The sequence below is a fragment of the Salvia hispanica genome, chromosome 1 (genome assembly GCF_029641045.1).
Source record: "Salvia hispanica isolate PSC_SH4W2 chromosome 1, Shi_PSC_v1, whole genome shotgun sequence".
NCBI lineage: Eukaryota > Viridiplantae > Streptophyta > Magnoliopsida > Lamiales > Lamiaceae > Salvia > Salvia hispanica.
This window is the reverse complement of record NC_142692.1, coordinates 59,253,927-59,276,705: the sequence shown is the minus strand read 5'-3', so window position 1 is coordinate 59,276,705 and position 22,779 is coordinate 59,253,927. Positions and strand designations below refer to the sequence as shown.

Here is a 22,779-nt window from a genome sequence, read left to right as displayed (position 1 = left end):
ATAATGTAGTGGAAGTTTTTTTTATATTCTACCAATAAAATTGTAACCGTCACATACATTTTAATACATTATCATGTATATTTCTTACTATTTCAATATTAATTGTCATTACCATTATCATTATCATATTTATTACCATTACCAATTCAATATTAATTAGGATTAAAGAATTAGTGCAATTTACCACCGCCATCCAATTAATTAGTTTGAATCATGTCTCAATTAAACTGTAAGAAATATCGGGTATTCATAATAAGAAACGTACTATTAAACTTTTAATACATGGCTATTAAACAAAAATGAATAAGAAAAGTCAAATTTTGTAACTTCTATTGTCTTAAATTTATAATTATATTGTTTTAATTTCATGATCTCTCATGGACTAATTTTATGCCTATAAAAGGCATAGAGTTGTGGAGGAATCAAACCAACTAAAGTATTCTCCACCAACATTTTATTGTACATTTTAGGAACATTGTTTTACTCAATTTTTGGAGCTCCATCAAATCATCGGTGCCTAGCAGGTTTGAGATATTATGTACGTTAGGAGGATTTCATCTTTGGAGATAATACGTCAATCCGAGAGCACTAACCGTAATGTACTTTGTCTTGCTGAAAGAGGGGTTTTCTCAACATGACTTATAGTTCAGTTTATTTTATAATTTTTATTGTAATTTCCATTTCATGTATTTTTGTTTTTTTTTCTTTTGATTGTAATAGTTAGAGTACCGCGTGTATATATGGTTCGAGAATTTTATCTCAATATTTCTTACAGTTCTTAGAGAGGAAGAATCATAACATTCTTGACTCGAGAATTGTATCCCAAAATTTCTTACAATAGTTAGAGTACTACGTGTATATATTGTGATTTACATTTTTCAGTAGAGAGATATGAACGATTGTTTTAAACATATTTTTCAAAAGTATCAACACTTTATATTCTCTTCTTCGTGTCCAAATAATTGTGTTGGTCTTGGTTCCATTTTAAATACTGGAGTATATTTATTGAATTGTTATTTATAGTATAATTTTCTATTTTTAATCTTATATAGTTATATTATTTTTTATTTTAATTAATTAATAAGTATTTTAAAATCGTACGATGAAAATATATTCCGTTCGTGCATCGCACGTGGGTGATACTAGTTTGAATTAATGTTGCAGACTATTTTCATTAATTCTCATGTAAAAGTTTGAATTATAAAAGTAACCAGCCAGTCTAATTCTCTAACTCTAATGTTTTCATCTATTCTTTTTTTTCCCATTAATTTGCCTATAAATTTATATTAATACCTAATTTAAAATTTTATGCGTTGTATATAATAAATTTAATAGTAGTATAATAAATTTATGTATTTGTCATACGTATTGTTAGATTTTGTTTTCTTTGTTTTTAGTATTAATTGATAATGAGTGCTACAATATTATACTACCTTCGTCCCTCAAATATTGATACACTTTGATCCGGCACGAGTTTAAGAAATGTAATGGAAAGTGAGTTGAAAAAGTTGGTGGGATGTTGGTCCTACTTTTAAAGTATTAGTTTTATAATAAAATGTGAGTAGGAATGAGTTAGTGGAATATGAGGTCCACTACAAAAATGGTAAAAAGTGAAGTGTATCAAACTTTCAGGACGGACCGAAATGGTAAACTGTGTCAAACTTTCAGGGACGGAGGTAGTATGTATGTTCGTTGCAATCTTTAAAATCAAAATTTTCATTAATACTTTTATAGGATAAATGAGTAAATAATTTTTATAATTTATATGAATAGTAATATTAAAAAAATTATGCCAAAAAAGCGTCCTAAAGTTTTTTGAGATATGGTTTCATACAGAGAAAATAGTTCCGTTTCAACTTTTGTTCAGATATTATACATAAAATTGAATATTTTAGACGTTTTTTTTTTAAAAAATAAGCACCGGCTTATTCCAAATCCTGGTTCCGCCACTAACTATATTGTAACAATGTGCACGTGTGACATCGTCGACCGAATTGCAAAAAGCACAGCGAATTTTAGTATGTTGATCATCTGTTTTGTAACTTTGTCTGATTTCGAATTTCATTTCATCTACCAATATATATATTAAAAGGAAATTATAGTTAGATCCTAAACTAATGCATGAAAAGAAAATAACAATGTCAAATTGACGTTTGATGAAATTCCGACGAATTTATATATATGTAGTGATGATGCGTGAAATAGGATCTTGTTAATAAAAAACATACGGATATAAGATCCTAATCTATAGTTGAAGTTAATACAAAACATAATGACGTGCAATAAAATCCATGAAAATAGTTATGTACCCAATCAAAATAAATCATGTATCCTTATTTTTTGTTCACGTTGTGTATATATAATATTAGATCATAATAAAGGACTTATTATGATACTCTTAGTAAACCCTAGGTTGTGAGTATAGAAGGGAAAATGGTGGCTACTGAAATCGAAAGAGAGATGACGGAAGAAGAGAAGATCGATGCGTGGCTTCCAATCACATCTAGTCGGACGGCGAAGTGGTGGTACTCCACGTTCCACAACGTGACCGCTATGGTCGGTGCCGGCGTCCTTAGCCTCCCTTATGCAATGTCCAACATGGGATGGTAAATTATAGTATCTCCTTTCTTTATGTTTTAGTCTCAGGGTCATGATATATGTATAACTAAATCGTACAGAAGTTATTTTTAGATTTTTTTAGTTCATACAATAGACATAAGATTGTATGAACTAAAAGGATCCTAAAATGACCTCATATTCATATGAACTAAGAACAATATTAAAATGGCATTCGTGTTATCTAAATTCTAAAATGACCTTGGTTATTGGTTATGCGTATGTCTAATATATAAATATTTATATTTAGGGGACCGGGTAGCTTGGTCATGGTAATGTCATGGGTCATAACTCTGTACACACTGTGGCAAATGGTGGAGATGCATGAGATGATTCCGGGCAAACGGTTGGACCGGTACCACGAATTAGGGCAAGCGGCCTTCGGCGAGAAACTTGGGCTCTACATTGTGTTGCCTCAACAAATAGTGGTGGAAGTTAGCACTTGCATCATCTACATGGTCACCGGTGGCAAATCATTGCAGAAGTTCCACAACACCGTTTGTCCGGACTGCAAGAACATCAGGCTCACCTACTTCATCATGATGTTTGGCTCTGTCCAATTCGTCCTCTCATTTCTACCCAACTTCAACTCCATCTCCGGCATCTCCCTTGCAGCCGCCGTCATGTCCCTAGTGTAAGTTAATCCATGAATAGTCTTAAGTGTGGACTGCACAAGTTTTAATTCAAAAGTGGTAAAGTATGAGAGAGAAATAGATAAAATGGGTAAGTAGGAGACAAAAAGAAAATGTGAATAAAATATGAGATAAACTGAGAGTAACTTTCTATTTTTAGTACGCAACTAATTTTGGCTTAAATGTGAAAATCATTATGGTGATCTTAATATCAGGTACTCGACGATCGCATGGACGGCGTCTCTAGCAAAGGGGGCATCGGAGAACGTATCGTACGGTTTGAGGGGGAAGAACACATCGGAGAATACTTTTAACTTCTTCAATGCGTTGGGGGACATGGCGTTCGCCTTCGCTGGCCACAACGTGGTGCTGGAGATTCAGGCGACCATCCCGTCCACGCCCGAAAAGCCCTCCAAGGTGCCCATGTGGAAGGGGGTCGTTGTAGCCTATTTCGTGGTCTTCATATGTTACTTCCCGGTTGCGTTTTTCGGGTACTATATATTTGGAGACAAAGTCGACGACAACATTTTGATGACCCTCGAGAAGCCTGCGTGGCTCATTGCATCCGCCAATATGTTTGTTTTCATTCATGTTGTCGGAGGCTATCAGGTGCACCATCCTTCACACTTTATTTTTATTATTCATATTTCTTTAAGAATTTTGATGCATGTTTTATATGTGTAGATATATGCCATGCCAGTTTTTGACATGATGGAGACTTTCTTGGTGAAGCAAATGAAGTTTAAGCCTTCGGATGTGTTACGTTTCACAACTCGTATGCTCTTTGTTGGTAAGGCTTCAATGTAGTAAAAATATATAGTACTAAGATTTTATGAATGATTGTTTTGGAGGTGTTTAATGTTCATAGGCATGACATTCCCTTTCTTTGGTGGTTTGCTTGGATTCTTTGGTGGATTTGCTTTGGCCCCAACAACATACTTTGTGAGTGAAAGTATGCATATATCTTGAGAATTAAAATTGAGATATTATGATTGACATTTATACTCTCTTTTTAGCTTCCTTGCATCATATGGCTCGTTTTGAAAAAGCCCACAAAGTTTGGCTTCTCCTGGTGGCTTAATTGGGTGAGTTTTAATCAAATGCAAAGTCAATATTTTTGCAAATTATATTTCTTACTCACTAATGATTGATTGGTCTGAATTTATAGATATTCATTGTTATTGGAGTTATACTGATGATTTTGGCACCAATTGGAGGGTTGAGGAACATTATTCTATCTGCTAAAACATACAAGTTCTACCAATGATAGTTGAATCACAAAATCCAATAAATTGGAAATAAGCTGTTATTTCTTGGGATGATTATTTTTATTAGTTTCTTCGACATCAATTATCATTTTAAATTAGTGTCGTTATGGGCAGGTATCTTTGTTGATGACTTCAAATTATTCATATGATTCCCAAGTTATCTTTCATCTGAGTTGAATAATAGTATTCAATGATGGAATCACATTCTGACTTCGACTTTCAATATCATAATCGAACTACTAAGAGCATATCGTACCATCTCTTAATCAAATTCATCAAATCAAGGTCTTTCATATCTCCAACTAAATTGCACATGATCTTGGAAACAGCAGTTCTAGAATGCTCATTCTCCATGTGTTCGTTTTTTTTTTAAACTAAAAGAGAAAAGACTCAAATCGCTCTAAGAATGTTGAGCAAAGATACCAAGTTCAAAACCAACAAAGCCAAGAAAACAAAACACCTCAAAACCAAAATAAGCAAACTAAACAAGAGACAACCGAGAGAAGACTAAGAAGTGCATCTTTCAAGCAAAACAAGAAAACCAAAAACAAAACATTCATCAACTAAAGCCACCGAGAAAAAACTGACCGGGAAGTAAGATGAGCTACATTGCACCTTTATGTTCACCAGAGTTGCTTCTGTGATTATGCCTCTTCCATCTTCTAGCCTTAAGTAAGTCCTCGCACATTTAATCTGGTGAAACAGGAAATTCCACGCACAAAAGTCTAATTTAATCTAGATCATACCTTATGACTCTTGTGTAGACAAAACTTATCGAAGTGAAGGTAATAAGAAATAGAGAAAGAGAAAAAAACAAGAGTGCAGATTGTTCTTCAGAAAAACATTTTATAGTTGTAGGAGAATATCTTTTGGGCTGCAAATCCACCATTCAAGATTACAAAATAGTACGGTCACGAAAAAATCTGTCTTTTCATCACAAAAGTTTTCAAATCATCCTTATTTTTCTTCTGTTGTATTCTTGCAAATGAACCTTTCATGTAAAAATATTTTCTTTATTTTACTTCAGCTATAAAATAATTGAGCTAAGGTAGGGACCAATGGGGTTTGAGCTCGGACTTACTTGTTGAAGTAATTACTGATTGAAACAAGCTTCAATTTACTATTCCTAACTCAAATAATTATAAATATTAACATGTGTCATTATCGAAGTTAATATTGATCTCCCAGCTCAATATCAAAATACGAATATTTCGGGCTATATTTTTAGAGATATTTCAGAAAAGGTGATTTATTTCGCTGACCTTTCAGAATTAGGGATATAATTCACTGACATTTCAGAATATGAGATCAAGGCATGCGAATTTTTCATAATAAGGGATTCTTGTTTTTTCTATTTTTTCGCTTATTTTTCCTTATTATTTTCCTCCCAACATTTATCAAATGGCCAAACTACCCTCCCCAATTTTAGACTTAAATTCTGAAAAAACAAATAAAATTTCAACAGCCTCCACTCCAGAACTACCGCAAAAATCTACTCCCTCCGTCCCACCGAATATGACTCACTTTCCTTTTTGGTTTGTCTCAACCAAGATGATCCAATACTAAAAATGGAAATAGCTTTTATCTCTACTTTATTCTCTCTTTCTACTTTATTCTCTCCACCTAACACGTAAAATAGAGTTACATAAAATCCGCATTAAGAGAATAAATATTATACAAATTGGATTGATAATATACAAATTGGATAAATCTATCGATAACTATTATACAAATAATTATTTTTCTATATACAAATCATATTATTGAATAATTATTTGTATCACACATTGGAAAAAGCTGAATGAAAACATGTAGTTATAAAAATAATATTTAAATATATTTTGTCTTACATCGAAAGTGAAACATAAAATATTCAAAGATGTCTCTATAAAAAAGAAACAACCAAGAATGGTTCTTAGAATTCAGAGGCCCTACAAATAAATATGGGCTATTATGAAATTCTTGTATTTTTTATATTTTTTTTATATGTGAAAATTCATTTTTAAGTATAAAAATTAATATTTATAAATAATAAATAAGTTTTTTTTATTTAATTTGAACCGTCGATTCGAACCATTGAACCGGTGGTTCTGGTTTTTGAAAATCGTGAACTTGAACCGAACTGTCTAACCCGCCAACTCGTCCCACAGTTCGAACCGTCGCGCCGGTTCCAGTTCCAGGTTACGAACCGGCTATCAACCGCCGGTTCGGTTTGGTTTGTGCACCTCTAAATGCTAGGTGGAAAATAATAGGAAAAAAGAAGAGAAAAAAGTTAAATAAACAAAAATCACTTATTTTGATAAATTCGCATGTGTTATCACATATTCTGAAAGATCAGCGAATTTAATCCAAAATTCTGAAAGGTCAGCAAAATTAATCATTTTTTCTGAATTCTCTCGTTATTTTATTGATTATGTCCTCTTGTGTAAAATATCCTCTATTTTTTATTTAATTAAATATGTTACTAATTTCAGATGCTCTTCACTGTGTGACAATCCATTAATACTCCAATCTAAAAGCCAATGATATGTCGGTAATGACCGATGATGAGCAATGAGTGCACAACTTCATGTTGTGTGTACTCACTATGAAGCTTGTAAATATAATTTTATGATTTTTATTATTTTTAGTGTTAAATGAGTTACAATAATGGTCCATACTGATATAAGTTGTAAATAAATTGATGTATATGCGTAATGAGTTAGAGATAACTTTTCTTAAATGAAAATTTGCCCATATTTTTATAAGATGAACAAAAATGGAAGGTGCACGTACTTATATTGGACGGAGTGAGTATATGTGTGACATTCCTAACTCAAAATATGTCTCTATATTATAAATTAGTTTTAAATATTACATGTATAATTTAAATATGTGTGCTTGAAGAGAAAATGTGCATGAAATATACGATTTATAAAGGCATGTATTTAAATATGAAAATTTTAGCTAAAGAAATAAGCTATAATATATATATTCCTCATTTATTATTATACGTGTATATATATAGGAAAAGGACTCAAAAGTTGTTTTGGAAATAAGTCAAACATTTATGTATATTTTCTATAGAAATGAATAGCATATATTACTAATGGAGAGGAAATTACAGTAGAAATATATGAAAGGATAATTTTAAACTATAGTATATTATTTTTCCATACAATGTCATCATAGTAAATATTGGAGCTACAAACACGTATTATAATCTTGGAACTAAGTGTCAATCATATAAATATTTGAGATAAAGATAATAAAACCTTTTCACACGTCGGTTGGCTTGTTATTGAAATGGATAGCCATACTTTGTGAAAAAAAAAGAGAGAGGCGGAAAAGGAGTGTATAAGAAGATAGATTAGTTAGAAGTATAAAAAAAAAAGAGGAGAACAAAATAAAATCAGGGAGAGATTGTTTTACTCGAAGAAACATTTTAATTGGATTGAGTATTGTAGATCACAATCAGAGCTCGATTAGATTATCCGACATAATCAGGTAGGTATAAATCACACTATTAATTTTATATGCATTATATGATCGATTTCAATATTGGTGTTGAGAGTGAATTTTGGATTACATAATTTATATCGGAACATTTATACGTTATTTGATATTGATGATGAAATATAATATGGATATATGATAGTTGTAATAGATATGTTTTTCATATGACATCAGAGTTTTTCAAAGCATATGATTAAAGAGGATCTGTGACAGTCTTGTCCTGGATCTGAAAAAAAAAATATAGAGGGACCTTCGGGTCATAGAGGGACCTATGAGTCCAATTACAGAGGGACCTTCGGGTCATAGAGGGACCTATGAGTCCAATTACAGAGGTGCCTTCGGGTCAAATACAGAGGGACCAATGAGTCCAATTACAGAGGGACCTTCGGGTCATAGAGGAATCGCGGGCATTCAGACTTGATTTGTCATAGAATAATAAATTCAATAGAGAGACATATGCATCGAGATATGGAATTGTTGATTGAGATATGGAATTGTTGGTGATATTTAATGTTTATGGTTATATGGATTGAATTAGAAATTTTTGTAATTATAGTATGTGGATGGTGATGTAATTAATATATGCATATGGATATGAAATTGTTTATGATATTTGTTATATATTGTGTATTATTATATTTGTTGTTTTGTAAGAAAATTAAGAAAGAGTAAAGTAAGAGAGACGAAAAAGTAGAAACAATGTTGCTTCTATTTTGGGAAACGTTTTTTTCTAAATGAGACAGAGATAATATTTATAAATTATAAATGTGTACGTCGGAGGGATTGAGGTGTTACAATATGGTTATTAATTAATTTGTGCTATTCATTTTTCAATGGTATTTCAATTGTTAAATTATGCATGTTTTTAATATTACTCATTTCGTCCGCCATTAAATATCTCATTTTTTTGTCATATGTCCACCATTAACTATCTTATTTCACTTTTTAAATATCCACTTTATCTATAACTATCTAAAGTGGCAGTTGTCATGATATTCACAGAAATTCCACTGGGGTGCATTTAGGCGGGAAACTGCTCATGATTTTCCATTTTATTTATATTTTTTTTATTATGTAAACTTGAACAGAATATTTGCAGTCGTTATTTTTGTCTCGCCATTTAGAAAACTGCGTAGAATATTTACAGTATGTTTCCAATGTGGCATTTATTGTGCAGCCTTTACACTAACGCCTTTAAATTATGGTCTTCTATCGCAAGGGTGATAAATGGAAACATATTTCTACTTTCAATATGCTTCCTCCTTTTAAATCCATTCGTACCTGCAAATGAATACAATATTTATATCAGTATATTTATAGATATCAATTTCATTATTAAACCTGAAAAAAATAAATATTAAATCTTCCATGTTTAGAGAGATGGCATCATACTGTTGCATACCTGAAAAAGGTATATTATGAAGTAATGATGATAAGTTTTAGAATCAACTGTAAAAATATTAATCATAATATAACAACGTTTATGAAATATGAATAAATGTCTATCATAACTACATTAATGAAATCTGCAGATAACTAAAATAATATGATGAAATATGACCAAAAAAAAAATTCAGACCATTTATGCTCTCTATATCTATCTATTGAATTTATTCAAAAAGGAATCTTGATAAGTTGCAGAATCAACTGTAAAAATATTAATCTCTAAATAACAACATTATAAAATCTGCATAAATTTCTAAAAAGGACTTAATGAATCAAAATGTATTAGTACAATGATCTCTTAAATGTGTTTTGCCAGAAAAAATACCATTGTTCGATGCTTTTTAGTATATTGGGCTCTTAACCACTTGACTATATATCATTTTAGCATTCTCTTTTGTTTTTGCTAATAATTAAAATCGATTTGTAATGATGTTTGAGTTACTAGTGACAATTGGTGATTTGTATTGTGTAGAGAATTCATACTTCACAAGAATTGTAAAGAAAAAGAAGTTCTTCGTGATAGAAAAGACGTCTTTCAATTATAAAGTCAAGGCCTATAGAAAAAAAATGGTTGAAATAATAAAATAGAGCTTCAATTGTATGATTGTGTAGGAATATCTTATGTTTTGGGGGAATGAAATGTCGGCTATAAAGATCAAAGATGTGAAAATTCTTGTGGGTGGTGTTGTAGGGAAAGTTTTGGTACTCAATTTGGTACTATCTCTGTCCCCCAAATTTTGACACGGTTTGACACGACACGGATTTTAAGAAATGTAATGGAAAGAATGTTGAAAAAGTTGGTGGGATGTGGGTCCTACTTTTAAAGTATTAGTTTTATAATAAAATGTGAGTAGGAATGAGTTAGTGGAATATGGGGTCCACTACCAAAAATGGTAAAAAGTGAAGTGTGTCAAACTTTCAGGGACGGACCGAAATGGTAAACTGTGTCAAAATTTGGGGGACGGGGGTAGTAGTTTTTAAATTTTATATTTTGACATATATTTTGTGTAAATGTTTTGGTGCAGTTGTGTATACTGTTGAGTTTCAGAAGCGTGGATTGCCTCATGCACATATTCTTCTTTTTTTAAGCAACGAGGATAAACAACCTCCTCCTCGACGCATTGATGAAATTATATCAGCTGAACTTCTTGATCCAGTAATTGATCCTCACTATTTTGAGAGCGTTAAAGAACTCATGATGCATGGACCATGTGGCGTTGTACGAAAATCATCTCCATGCATGCGTGATGGACGTTGCTCGAAATATTTTCCAAAGAAATATGTTGCTGCCACAGTGTTTGATGATAATGGTTATCCTACAGACGTAGAGATAATGGTCACGTTGTTGTGAGGGATGGTGTTCCCTTGGATAATATATGTTGTTCCACACAATCGTTTTCTCCTAATGAAATATGGTGGTCATGTCAACGTTGAGTGGTGCAATCAATCGCGGTCTATCAAGTATTTGTTTAAGTACATAAATAAAGGTTATGATAGGGTGACGACAACTTTTTTCCAACCTAATGTTGATGGAACTCAACGAAATTTGGATGAAGTGCAGATGTATTACGATTGTAGATATGTATCGGCTTGTGAAGCAGCTTGGAGAATTCTTGGTTTTGAGATTCAATATAAGGATCCTTCAGTTGAAAGATTGAGTTTTCATCTTCCAAATGAGCAACACATTGTTTTTGATGAAGATGAGACATTGGATAGTGTTTTGGATAGTAAGACAATTTTTCAAAGCAAGTTCTTGGCTTGGATGGAGGCTAATAAGATATATTCTAAAGGATAAGATTTGACTTACATGGAATTTCCAACCAAGTTTGTGTGGAAGAAGAATCGTTGGCAACCTAGGCAACAGCATTATTCAATTGGGCGGTTATTTTATGTTGCTCCTGGTTCTGGCGATTTATATTATTTGAGATGTTTGTTGAATGTTGTCAAGGGAGCTACCTGTTATGAAGCCATTAGACATATTAATGGTGTTCAGTATGATACATTTCGAGATGCTTGCTTCGCTTTGGGTTTGTTGGATGATGATAAAGAGTATATCGATGGAATTGTAGAGGCTTCTTTTTGGTCTTCAGCTCATTCTTTAAGATTGTTATTTGTGAGTTTGTTGTCTTCTGAATCTGTGTCGCGACCAGAAATTGTTTGGCAAAAGTGTTGGAAACATTTATCTGATGATGTTCTCTATAACCAACGGAAGTTGAGAAATCAACCCGGTAAGTTATAATTGTTGTGTTTATAAATTTTTATTGTAAAATATAATATTTTTCAATAATAGCTAATTGTATCACTATCTTTGATTTTTCTAGGTTTGGTGATGAATGATGATGAAATTCAGAATTTTGCATTGGCGCCTGGCGGATATTGAAAAATTGTTGTTGAATGTTGGAAAAAGTTTGCGTGATTATCATGGTATGCCTTATCCAAAAGCTAAGTATTTTGAATCATCTGATAACAGATTGATTTTGGATGAGTTGTGTTATGATCGTGAAACTTTAGCAAGAGAACACTTAGACTTGCTTTCAAAATTCACTGATGAGCAACTTCATGTTCATGATACGATAATGTCATCTGTGCATTCATCTGAAGGAGGAATGTTTTTCGTTTATGGATATGGAGGTACTGGTAAAACTTTCATGTGGAGGTCGTTGTCAGCTGGGATTCGTTCGAAAGGTGATATTGTGTTAAATGTGGCATCCAGTGGCATAGCCTCTTTATTGTTAACTGGTGGTAGAACCTGGTAGTGCACTTGCTGAACTTATCATCCGTGCTAAGCTTATTATATGGAATGAAGCTCCTATGATTCATAAACATTGCATAGAAGCCGTTGATAGGACTTTAAGGGATATTATGCGTGTAAGCGGTGAGGGCAGTTTGGAAAAACCATTTGGTGGAAAAACTGTAGTTTTTAGAGGTGACTTTCGACAAATATTGCTTGTGGTTCCTAAGGGTAGTCGCCAAGATGTTGTGAATGCTACCATCAACACCTCATATCTGTGGAGTAGTTGTACAGTTTTGAGGTTGGCGAAAAACATGCGACTGTTGAGTGTTGAATCTTCTGATGAAGCTTCAAAATTGAAGGAATTTTCTTCGTGGGTTGCTTCTATTGGTGATGGAGTTATTGGTGGTCCAAATGATGGTGAAGTGGTTATTGATCTCCTTTCTGATCTTATATTGTCTAATGTTGGTTATCATCTGAAAACCATTGTTTCAAAGATTTATCCCTCTTATATGAATCCTGAAGAGTTAAGCAATTGTTTGCATGATCGTGCTATACTTGCTCCCACATTGGACGTCGTAGATGAGGTTAACCAGTACATGACTTCGTTGGATCAGTCTCAAGGTAGAGTATATTTGAGCTCTGATAGTATTTCAAACTCAGATTCGACTTCGAATGGTTCTGATGAGATACATTCAGTTGAGTTTTTGAATAATTTGAAGTGTTCGGGTACACCTAATCACGAATTGTTGTTGAAAGTTGGCACTCCTGTGATGTTGTTAAGGAACATTGATCACTCTAATGGGTTGTGTAATGGCACCAGATTGATAATTACAAGGTTAGGTGATTATATTTTGGAAGGACAAGTATTAGGTGGCCAAATGAGAAGAAATAAAGTGTTGATTCCTAGAATGGCTTTGATACCTTCTGATGAAAGGATACCATTCAAATTCCAACGACGACAATTTTCGTTGGCTGTGTCGTATGCGGTGACTATTAATAAGAGTCAAGGTCAATCTCTCTCTCATGTTGGATTATTTTTGAAAAAATCAGTATTCAGTCATGGACAACTTTATATTGCTATATCTAGAGTCACAAGCCGTGAAGGTCTGAAGATTTTAGTTTGTGGAGATGATGTTGATAGTAGAAATAATTCTACTGTTAATGTTGTTTACAAAGAAGTTTTCCAAAATTTATGAAATGTTGGTTTGTTGTTTTTCTATGCTTTTGTTTGCATATGTGAATATTTATGTTTTTGTTTAAAAGAGATTATGAACTTTTTATTTGTGAGAAGAATATTATTTTTTGTTATTGGTCTTTGACGGTATAGTTTTTTATTTGTATATCGAGTATATTTGATCCACCATTTTCCTCTTTTTCATATGTTTTATGTTATATTACTACATCCATATCAGATATTAAAAATCCATATCAGATATTAAAATTATTAAATTATATTAAATGGTATGCAGAATATTATTTTTTGATATTGGTAAAAGTATTCATAATTGTTTATAATTGAATCAATACTTATTTTAGTTAGTATACTTTAATTGGCGGATATTTTTTACGTGTAAGAAATTTTAAATTATTTTACGTATTATTTTTATTTTTATCTTCATTTTTTAAAATTATTTTGTCCCATAGCACGGGTGGTGATACTAGTTTTATAAAATCGAACAGTTTCTTACAGTTTCATGTGAGTTTGTCACATAAAGCTCCACGATATTTCCACGTGTTCATCTGTATGATCGCACACAAATCGGTGCTTGTACGCAGTTGGATCCTCACATTGGTCAAATGGAAAATGAAAATTAAATCTTGACCGTCGTTTGGTAAACCTCACCGTAACTATTGTAGGGTTGGCCACAAAAGGACTGCTTCGCTCGCTTTCTATCGTCTTTTCCCCTCTATCATCTCCTAACTTCGCTCAAAATCATATTCGTCGTCTCGGTTCAAACGCTGCTGCTCTGCTTGTAAATTTTGATGCCATTATGGTACGCGTTACTTCTGAATCGAACTGCTACTTATTTTTATTCAATTATTTTGGAATGATTGTCTGGTTTTATGTGAAAATTGGATCTCCCTCTTGATTGAAAATGCAAAATCAGAACTATCAATTTGTTCCCCTGAGGAGCTGGAGATGCGAATCTCTAGCCCTTTTTAATTGGAAATAGACGGTGAAAGAATTCGGGATGAGAAAAATTAGATCGAACCCTACATATTTGCCCGCGGTTCTATTTGAGTGTATTTGGCTGTGCGCTGATGTCATAAAAATTGGAAACGAGCTATAGTCTTTGTAGGTAAAATGATTTTTTTTGAAAAAATTTCATGTCTTCAAAATGAGGCACATTGCTGTGTAATTTCATTCAATTGATTGATTGAGGGTTCCTCCTGGTGTTGGGAAACACATGTACACATGAAATAGATGGTTTGAGGTAATATTGAAATATATACAAGCTTAGTTGGTTGCTTCGCTGCACTAGTACGATAATGGCAACTCATTGTGCTTGCATCTGGGATGATGGAGTCTGATTTCATAGTCATTTCCCCATTGTAGCTCTTATCAGCTTTGAGTCAAAAAATATTAAAAAAATGCTCAATAAGTTGTTTTTGCATGCGTGTATAAAATTTACAACCAGATGGTATATATTTGATAAATCTTTTCCTCAAGCCTTGTTCCCATTATATATCTTGTTTATTGAGACTACATAAATTCAAGTCTCCAGATGTTGAATAAGGCCTAGATGGTAGCATCTATCCTTTAATGTCCTTGAGTGTCTGTTCTTGTGTATTATACCGTTTAGTTCACTCCCCTTCCCCCTTGGGTATCTGTTTTTCCTTTTGTTTTAATGTAAATCCTTTAGAAGTAACATGTAGTATTATTTGTAATATAGGAGGAATTACCATATACTTCAACATTATGACCTGAAAGTTGAAACTAAACTACTTATTTGTCGTGACTATTTCAATGCTTCAACAGGCTCCTATAAAGGGCATCCTTTCTCTACAAAAGGCTGCTTTTATCCAGCGCTCCAGTGAGAATTTGGGCCTCGTGCGTAGATTACTAAGCACACAGGCTACTACAACTTCTTCCACCCCACAGCCTCCACCCCCTCCGCCACCTCCAGAGAAGACCCACTTTGGCGGCCTGAAAGATGAGGACCGCATCTTCACTAATGTATATGGTCTGCATGATCCTTTCCTGAAAGGTGCAATGAAACGTGGAGACTGGTACAGGACAAAAGATCTAGTTGTCAAAGGAGCTGATTGGATTGTCAATGAAATGAAGAAATCGGGACTTCGAGGCCGTGGTGGTGCTGGTTTTCCCTCTGGACTTAAATGGTCCTTTATGCCAAAGGCATCTGATGGCCGCCCTTCCTATCTTGTTGTAAATGCAGATGAAAGTGAACCTGGAACATGTAAAGATAGAGAAATTATGCGACATGATCCCCATAAACTGCTAGAAGGTTGTCTTATAGCGGGAGTTGGGATGAGAGCTCGAGCTGCATATATATATATTCGTGGTGAGTATGTGAATGAAAGACTGAATCTCGAGAAAGCCAGGAAAGAAGCTTATGCAGCTGGATTGTTGGGAAAGAATGCATGTGGATCAGGTTATGATTTTGATGTGCATATCCACTTTGGTGCTGGTGCTTATATATGTGGCGAAGAGACAGCTCTATTAGAGAGCCTTGAGGGTAAACAAGGGAAGCCCAGGTTGAAACCTCCTTTTCCAGCCAATGCTGGGCTATATGGTTGCCCCACAACTGTGACGAACGTTGAAACAGTGGCTGTTTCACCTACCATTTTGAGGCGGGGCCCTGAATGGTTTGCTAGTTTTGGCAGGAAAAACAATTCCGGAACCAAACTTTTCTGCATCTCAGGGCATGTAAATAAGCCATGTACTGTTGAAGAGGAGATGAGTATTCCATTGAAAGAGCTTCTAGAGAGACACTGTGGTGGTGTTCGTGGTGGATGGGACAATTTACTTGCTGTTATTCCCGGCGGTTCATCTGTTCCGCTGATTCCCAAAAACATATGTGAGGATGTGCTCATGGATTTCGATGCTCTTAAAGCCGTCCAGTCAGGGTTGGGAACTGCTGCTGTCATTGTGATGGACAAGTCCACTGACGTTGTTGATGCCATTGCTAGGCTCTCTTACTTTTATAAGCATGAGAGTTGCGGCCAGTGTACACCTTGCAGAGAAGGTACTGGATGGCTCTGGATGATTATGGAGAGAATGAAAGTAGGAAACGCAAAGCTAGAGGAGATTGACATGCTCCAGGAAGTGACCAAGCAGATTGAAGGGCACACCATTTGTGCATTGGGAGATGCCGCTGCTTGGCCAGTTCAGGGTCTTATTAGGCACTTTAGGCCAGAAATGGAAAGGAGGATCAGGGAGAGGGCCGACAGAGAGTTACAACAGGCTGCTGCTGCTTAATCTCATCAAGGTTGGTTCCAGAACAAAAAGTTTCTATGCGTATTTGTACACGTGCGAGTTTGTTGTTAAAATCGGCATAGGTGGAACATAGCCAACTTTGGCCTAGTTTGTTTCTTGAAAAAATCATGCTTTAGTTAAACCCATTATTACCTTAGTGGTATGATTAGATGCCCACTTCCCTCATCCCTGGCCCCTGACCCCTGAAATCTCATACTGCTTCACTTTAGTCGATTCTCTCTCTCGTACTGCAATTGTCTTTAGCATAATATACTGTACCAAATAATTACACTTCATTATATTCTTGATTTGTTGAACAACTTATGAGGAACTGCCCCTGATGAGCCTAGGGAGGAATAAGCCTGAATTTTTGTTTCCTGTTACCTTAAAACGATATCAAATCATCTGTGTAACGTATTTTCTGGTTTTGCAGGGATCACGTTTGCCATTAGATTAAATCGAATAAGCTCTTAGGAGTGGAGAGGGCTCAGAATTCGTTCCAACATTACAGCCACATGTAAAACTTTGATTTGCATTAAAATTCTACCTTGAATGCAATATGTTCCAACTTCTTCCTTTAAGGATTAGTCTTAAGCATGTGAGTTGAAGTTTAATTCTATCAGAATTTTCATTGCTTGAGGAACCTTTCAAGCAATTTGTCTGTGTGTAATTCTTGCAATAATTTTGGACGTCTTTATACTGAAAACCATTTATTGCTCAAATCTCACATATATAAATGTTTCATTTGATGCATGTTGATGATTATCTAGGTCAGATTGTCTTTATTTTTATGAGAAAATAGCCAATCTTTTCCTGTTTCTGATGGTGAGCTGCTCTCGCATGTAGTATTTCTCTCCTGTCCATTCCAACTCTAATTTATCTCATCTCTATATTATCCATTCCATCTCCAATTTATCTCGTCTCTATATTATTAATGGGCTCCGCACCACTTTTTACTCTATCTCTTCCTAAATTGATAGCACCTACAACCCTCATCTCTAATCCATTTCATCTCTTAGCTATTCATGGGTTCCACTACATCATTTCAATTTTATTTTTAAATTCAATTTAAATTGAGATGAAATATTATTTTAAAAATAATATTCATATATTTTTATAAAAAATATGAAAATTACATAATTTATATACTTAGTATAGGGAGGTAATCAAATGCAAAGTTTATATATTGTACAAATTGTAAATTATGATTTGGACTGTTTGAAAATGTCAACAGAACATAGTCACAACATTTGGCACCGTGTTGACATCAAAATTTTAAAATTTTATACTGTGTTGAAATTGTGTTAGTGTTGACACTATGTTAAAAAATTTGGAGTTAGTACAACATATAGAGTTAGCATTTTATCACTATCCATTTGTGATACAGTGTTTCTTTGATAAAAAAAAATTATGTGATGCATGTATTTATAGAAGAGTTTAGGATAATTGGATGATAAAAAAATAAACTTTTTTTAACAAAAGGGTCATAAAACACTATCGTTCGAGGCATTAGGAAGATATCATTAATTTTTGTATTTTTTTTTATTTTTTCTGATTTAAAAAATAAAAAAATAAAATGATTAAAATTCGACGCCCACTGGACTACCAATGCCAGCTTGCTACATGCGTGGGGGCCGCGTGGAGAGCTGACTCAATAATATCTCCCTCCCAAGATTTTTCCGAGACCAATTGCTTGCAACTCAGTCTCTTAGCCATCTTATCTCAGCGAGACGAGATGAAGGGATGGCTAAGAGTCGGGTTGCGGATGCTCCTAAAGTGAAACATTTTTTTTCCATTTTGGAATTAAATGGAGCAATAATAATATAGGAGATAAAAAATTTAGATTTTCTTGTAAATTTAATGAAGACATAATAATAATACACTCCATCCGTCTCAAGATAAGCGAGTCACAATCCTTTTTGGGATGTTATCGTGTCAACCCATTATTGATTCAACCCAATAAGGTCAAAATCACTCAACCCGAAATCATCGGGTTCTTATTGTGTCTCAACCCAACGGGTTCGTGTCGGATTCGTGCGTGTTATCGTGTACCCACAAAAAAAGCCAACCCCCTGTTAATGATAGTCAGCTAGCTTGACACGACACGATAACAACTAAAATATGATATAATTATACCTTTTAAACATGATATTACACGATAAAATAAAAAATTACCAAATTAAAATAATTATTTTCTTAATCAAAATAATAAAATTAAGTATAGTAATATTAAATCTAACTAATAAAATTAAATAAGTAAAAAAATAATTTTTAATAAAATATAAGCATAATATTTTTTTAATTAATAAAATTAAAGTATAGTATTTTTTAATTAATTAAAATTAAAGTATAATATGTTTTAATCAAAAAAATAACTAAAATTAAAGTTTAATACTCCCCCCGTCCCACAAAAGATGTCACACTTTCCTTTTTAGTTTGTCCCACAAAAGATGTCACATTTCCCTTTTTGGAAAAAGTTCTCTCTCACATGAATATAAAAATTATATTTTCTCTCTCTATTTAACACACAAAACAAAACCTCCTAAAATCTCGTGCCGTCCCACAAGTGTGACATCTTTTGTGGAACAGAGGGAGTACTAATTTTTTAATTAATAAAAAGCAGTAATTATTTTTTTTCTTAACGTATAAAACTAACCCGACTCGACCCAACATGTTATCTTCAGGTTCTTATTGGGTTGACCCTATAAGGACTCAAATCTTAAACGTGTGTGTTCGTGTCGTGTTAACTTCGTGTGGGTCCGTGTCGTATCAAAAATTGTCAGCCCTAAAAAATCCTTCATTTGACTTTATTATACACCTATTTATTCTCTCTATATTTCTCTACTTTTTCTCTCTCTTATAATTTAGTCTCTCTACTTTAACTCTTAAAATATCAATTCCTTAAATATCGTGTCCAAAAGAAGTGTTTCGCTTATATTGGATGTGAGGAATAGGAGAGAAAATAAAATAAATAGTGATATTTCCACAGCTTAATCCAAATTTACCAGCTAAAATGTACATTTACATAGTACAAGTACAATCTGGACAAGTGTTCAGACAAAATAATTCAAATTTCACTGCATTGCTCAATCAACCAGCGAGACATCAGACATATGTCTGCATCAATAATCATCTAATTCCCAACCGAAAATCTCCTCGATCATATAGCCATCGACATCATCATAGTCATTTTCATTTCGATCCTCAGCCTTCGTCCAATCCCCAAGCAACATCTGTTTTTCAGTGAGAGGAGAGTGTGGACGTTGGCAGAGATAATTAGACATTTGCCAGTCCAACGCATACCCTCCCGTGCCAAATGCTTGCGCGACAGAAACAGTCAAGGCCGGAGCTGCCAATATGCCCTTCGCGATCAAGGACATAACAGGAAACTGCATAGTCATCCTCGACCACCACTTCAAGACATCAAACTCCGGCTCCACTATATACTCAAACCTCGCCGTCAGATAAGTTTCAAGCTCCCCATACGGGTTGGCGCCATAGCACCTCAGCCGTTTCTCTGACACCTCATAGTACAAGCAGAGACGGATGCAGGTGGGGTCGACCGACCCCACCGCTGACCCTACCGCCGGTGATAAGCGCCGGAAAATTCTTAGGATTTTAACATAAAAACTACCGTCGACCCCACCATTTTGAAATTCCGCCCCAATCATCGGAGCTCTGAACGTTGACGAGTAAGAAACGAGAAAGAAGAAGGAGTTCTACTAATATTGAGGTTGAAATATAAAAGGGAGAGAATACATTTACAGAGTTACATTGATATTGTGGAAGAAGAAGTTGAAGAGAGAATGGAATTGGAGCGAGAGGGGGACAACTTTTGGTGGGGGTGGTGGGTCCTACAACAATAATTAATAATAAAAAAATGATATAGTTGTTTTAATGTTTAAAATTTTACTGTATCCTATTTCTCTGTTCTTTTAATTTTTTAAAACTTTATTTTCAAAAAATAGTACTCCTACTAAATAGTTTCCATTTCTAGTTATTTTTACTATAAAGATTTAATATTCCATCAGCTGATCACTCCAAATTTTATATTAATAAATGAATAAATCAATATAATCGTTTAAGTTCTTAGAGCTTTCATCTTTATTATCTAATGAAATAGCTTTGACACATTTTGAAGATATAAATAATTGTTTGAATTAATTATCGCTCACAATATAAGTTGATGACACTTAGATTGTTCTAATATACCCATTTTTTAAAAATATATTTTTTAAATATTATATTTATTATTAAATTTTGAAAAATGTCGACTCCACTTATTTTATTTCCTGGGTCCGTCATTGAGTACAAGTTTTGCAATCTTTGCAATAAAGGGGTCATCTCATCACTAAGGCTACCGGAAGACAAATTCATACCCAAACTAGCACCGTGTTTCATGCTATATTCTTGAAAGAGATCATGCAAGCATTTCTTCACATTGGCAACAATCAAGCTAGGAATTGGGGTATTTTCATCTTTGATGGGAAACAGAGCATCATAGTATATCTCCAACAATTTCTCCACACCATGTAATCTTATTCTAGGATCAAACACTTTAGCAAGTAGAAACACAGTAGGGATTTCACGAAAATATTTCAACCACTTCGCTATCATTTCAGCAACACATTGTGCTAAACCGTCACGCCCCATTAAAGAGTTAAACAGAACTGCAATTTTAACACAATTATCCAAGACCAACACAGAAGTAGGCTGATAAACACGGGATAGTTCTTCAACGACTTGATAAAAAGTAGTCAAAAGCTGATATAAGCTAGAGCATGCTTCAAACTGAGCCAAATTTACTCGAACATCCTCAAATTGCTGCTCTGCGAAAAATGAACATAATGCATCTCTATACTCAAAGCAGCCATGAACCATTCTGTAAGATTGATACCAAGGTGCACACCCTGAATGATCTACGAAAAATCTTCTCGGAATCAACCCTTTTTTCTTGCAAAATATTGCCCATTTTCTAAGCAAACGAGTATCAGCACGCCATATACACATTGCCGCATTTCTAATAGGGGTAATTTCCTCTTCCAAAGCACTCAATGCATCTTGAACACACATAGTCAGAACAATATTCAAGCATCTAGCATGGAAAAAATCAGCCCCAATTGATGGTTGGAGAGCATTACTAAGTGCTTCTAAACTATATGTGCTAACAGTCTGATTATCAAAAGAAATTGAAAAAACTTTGGAATCTAAGCCGTAGTTTAGCAGAATTTTTTGCATTTCATGAGCAATCTCGTCGGGTGGATCTCTGTCTTCGTATAACCTTCTAAATGCAATCAATCTTTTTTGAATATTCCACGACTCGTCTATCCAATGACATGAGATGCTTAGAAACTGTTGCTCAAACTCGCTACTCCAAACACCGCAAGATATCGAGACTTTAATCGACAATTTCACAAAATCTTTCTTCAGCACTAATAAGGACTCTCTAACGAGCTTCACAATTTCATGAATAATTTCATTCCTTGGAATTTTTGGGAGCGGGGAGTTAAAGGCTTGACTCATGAAATGCTGAAGCAAATCGCACTCGGCGGTGCTGAGAGAGAGTGAGAGGAGACACATGAATTTCGCGAGAGATTTTGTACGCTCACCTGAGAGTGATGTGGTTCTGATTCGGCTCCATTGCGGATTTTGGTGCAATGTTTATTGTCTAGATGAGTTTTGAGCGAACCGAATTCCTTTTCGTCAGCCCTAAATTGGAAGAGGCGTGCGCAGAAATTGCAGATCACTTTGAGATCTCCGGCGATTGGATCTACTAGGTTTTCGAATTGAGTGTCGTCTTTGGGTGGTGGCGCCGCCCGCAGCCTCTTGCATTTTCTCTTCCCGGATGAAGATCGGCCAGACGAACTTCCTACACTGGACATAGCTAAATTGATCATATAAGAGTAAGATTGGAATGATGGTTTGAAAAAGTGGAGAAGGTGAGTGTAGTTCAGAATTAAGTAATGAAACGACTGTATTTATGGTGAGAGGGGAATTAGTAATGTACATCTCTTTTTGGAAATTTATGGTGAGAGGGGAATCAGTAATGTACATCTCTTTCTGGAATGACCGTTGATAAAAAAAAATAATCCCTTTTGTCGCAAGATATTAGATCCCTATTCCATTTTGGGATGTCCCAATACACTTGAA

General features: G+C 34.2%; 4 protein-coding genes and 1 pseudogene across 4 annotated transcripts; all 5 read left to right on the top strand.

Moving 5' to 3' along the window:
- The first annotated feature begins 2,392 nt into the window (after nucleotides 1-2,392).
- On the top strand, nucleotides 2,393-4,718 carry LOC148934229 (lysine histidine transporter 1-like). The gene is made up of 7 exons (XM_089063011.1): nucleotides 2,393-2,606; nucleotides 2,867-3,250; nucleotides 3,464-3,857; nucleotides 3,933-4,051; nucleotides 4,100-4,190; nucleotides 4,265-4,333; nucleotides 4,417-4,718. Exons 1-7 carry the CDS (start codon nucleotides 2,434-2,436, stop codon nucleotides 4,513-4,515), a joined length of 1,329 nt encoding a protein of 442 aa, XP_088919137.1. The 5' UTR covers nucleotides 2,393-2,433; the 3' UTR covers nucleotides 4,516-4,718.
- Nucleotides 4,719-10,811: 6,093 nt separating this feature from the next.
- On the top strand, nucleotides 10,812-11,252 carry LOC148934228 (uncharacterized). The gene has a single exon (XM_089062247.1). The coding sequence runs from the start codon at nucleotides 10,812-10,814 to the stop codon at nucleotides 11,250-11,252; it is 441 nt and encodes a 146-aa protein (XP_088918373.1).
- Nucleotides 11,253-11,264: 12 nt separating this feature from the next.
- LOC148934227 (uncharacterized) lies at nucleotides 11,265-12,719 on the top strand (annotated as a pseudogene).
- A 68-nt stretch (nucleotides 12,720-12,787) lies between these two features.
- Nucleotides 12,788-13,387, top strand: LOC148934226 (uncharacterized). Its single transcript, XM_089069698.1, has one exon. The coding sequence runs from the start codon at nucleotides 12,788-12,790 to the stop codon at nucleotides 13,385-13,387; it is 600 nt and encodes a 199-aa protein (XP_088925824.1).
- A 613-nt stretch (nucleotides 13,388-14,000) lies between these two features.
- On the top strand, nucleotides 14,001-17,351 carry LOC148934225 (NADH dehydrogenase [ubiquinone] flavoprotein 1, mitochondrial). Its single transcript, XM_089067497.1, has 3 exons — nucleotides 14,001-14,185; nucleotides 15,172-16,642; nucleotides 17,063-17,351. Exons 1-2 carry the CDS (start codon nucleotides 14,183-14,185, stop codon nucleotides 16,630-16,632), a joined length of 1,464 nt encoding a protein of 487 aa, XP_088923623.1. The 5' UTR covers nucleotides 14,001-14,182; the 3' UTR covers nucleotides 16,633-16,642; nucleotides 17,063-17,351.
- The last annotated feature ends 5,428 nt before the right edge of the window (nucleotides 17,352-22,779 follow it).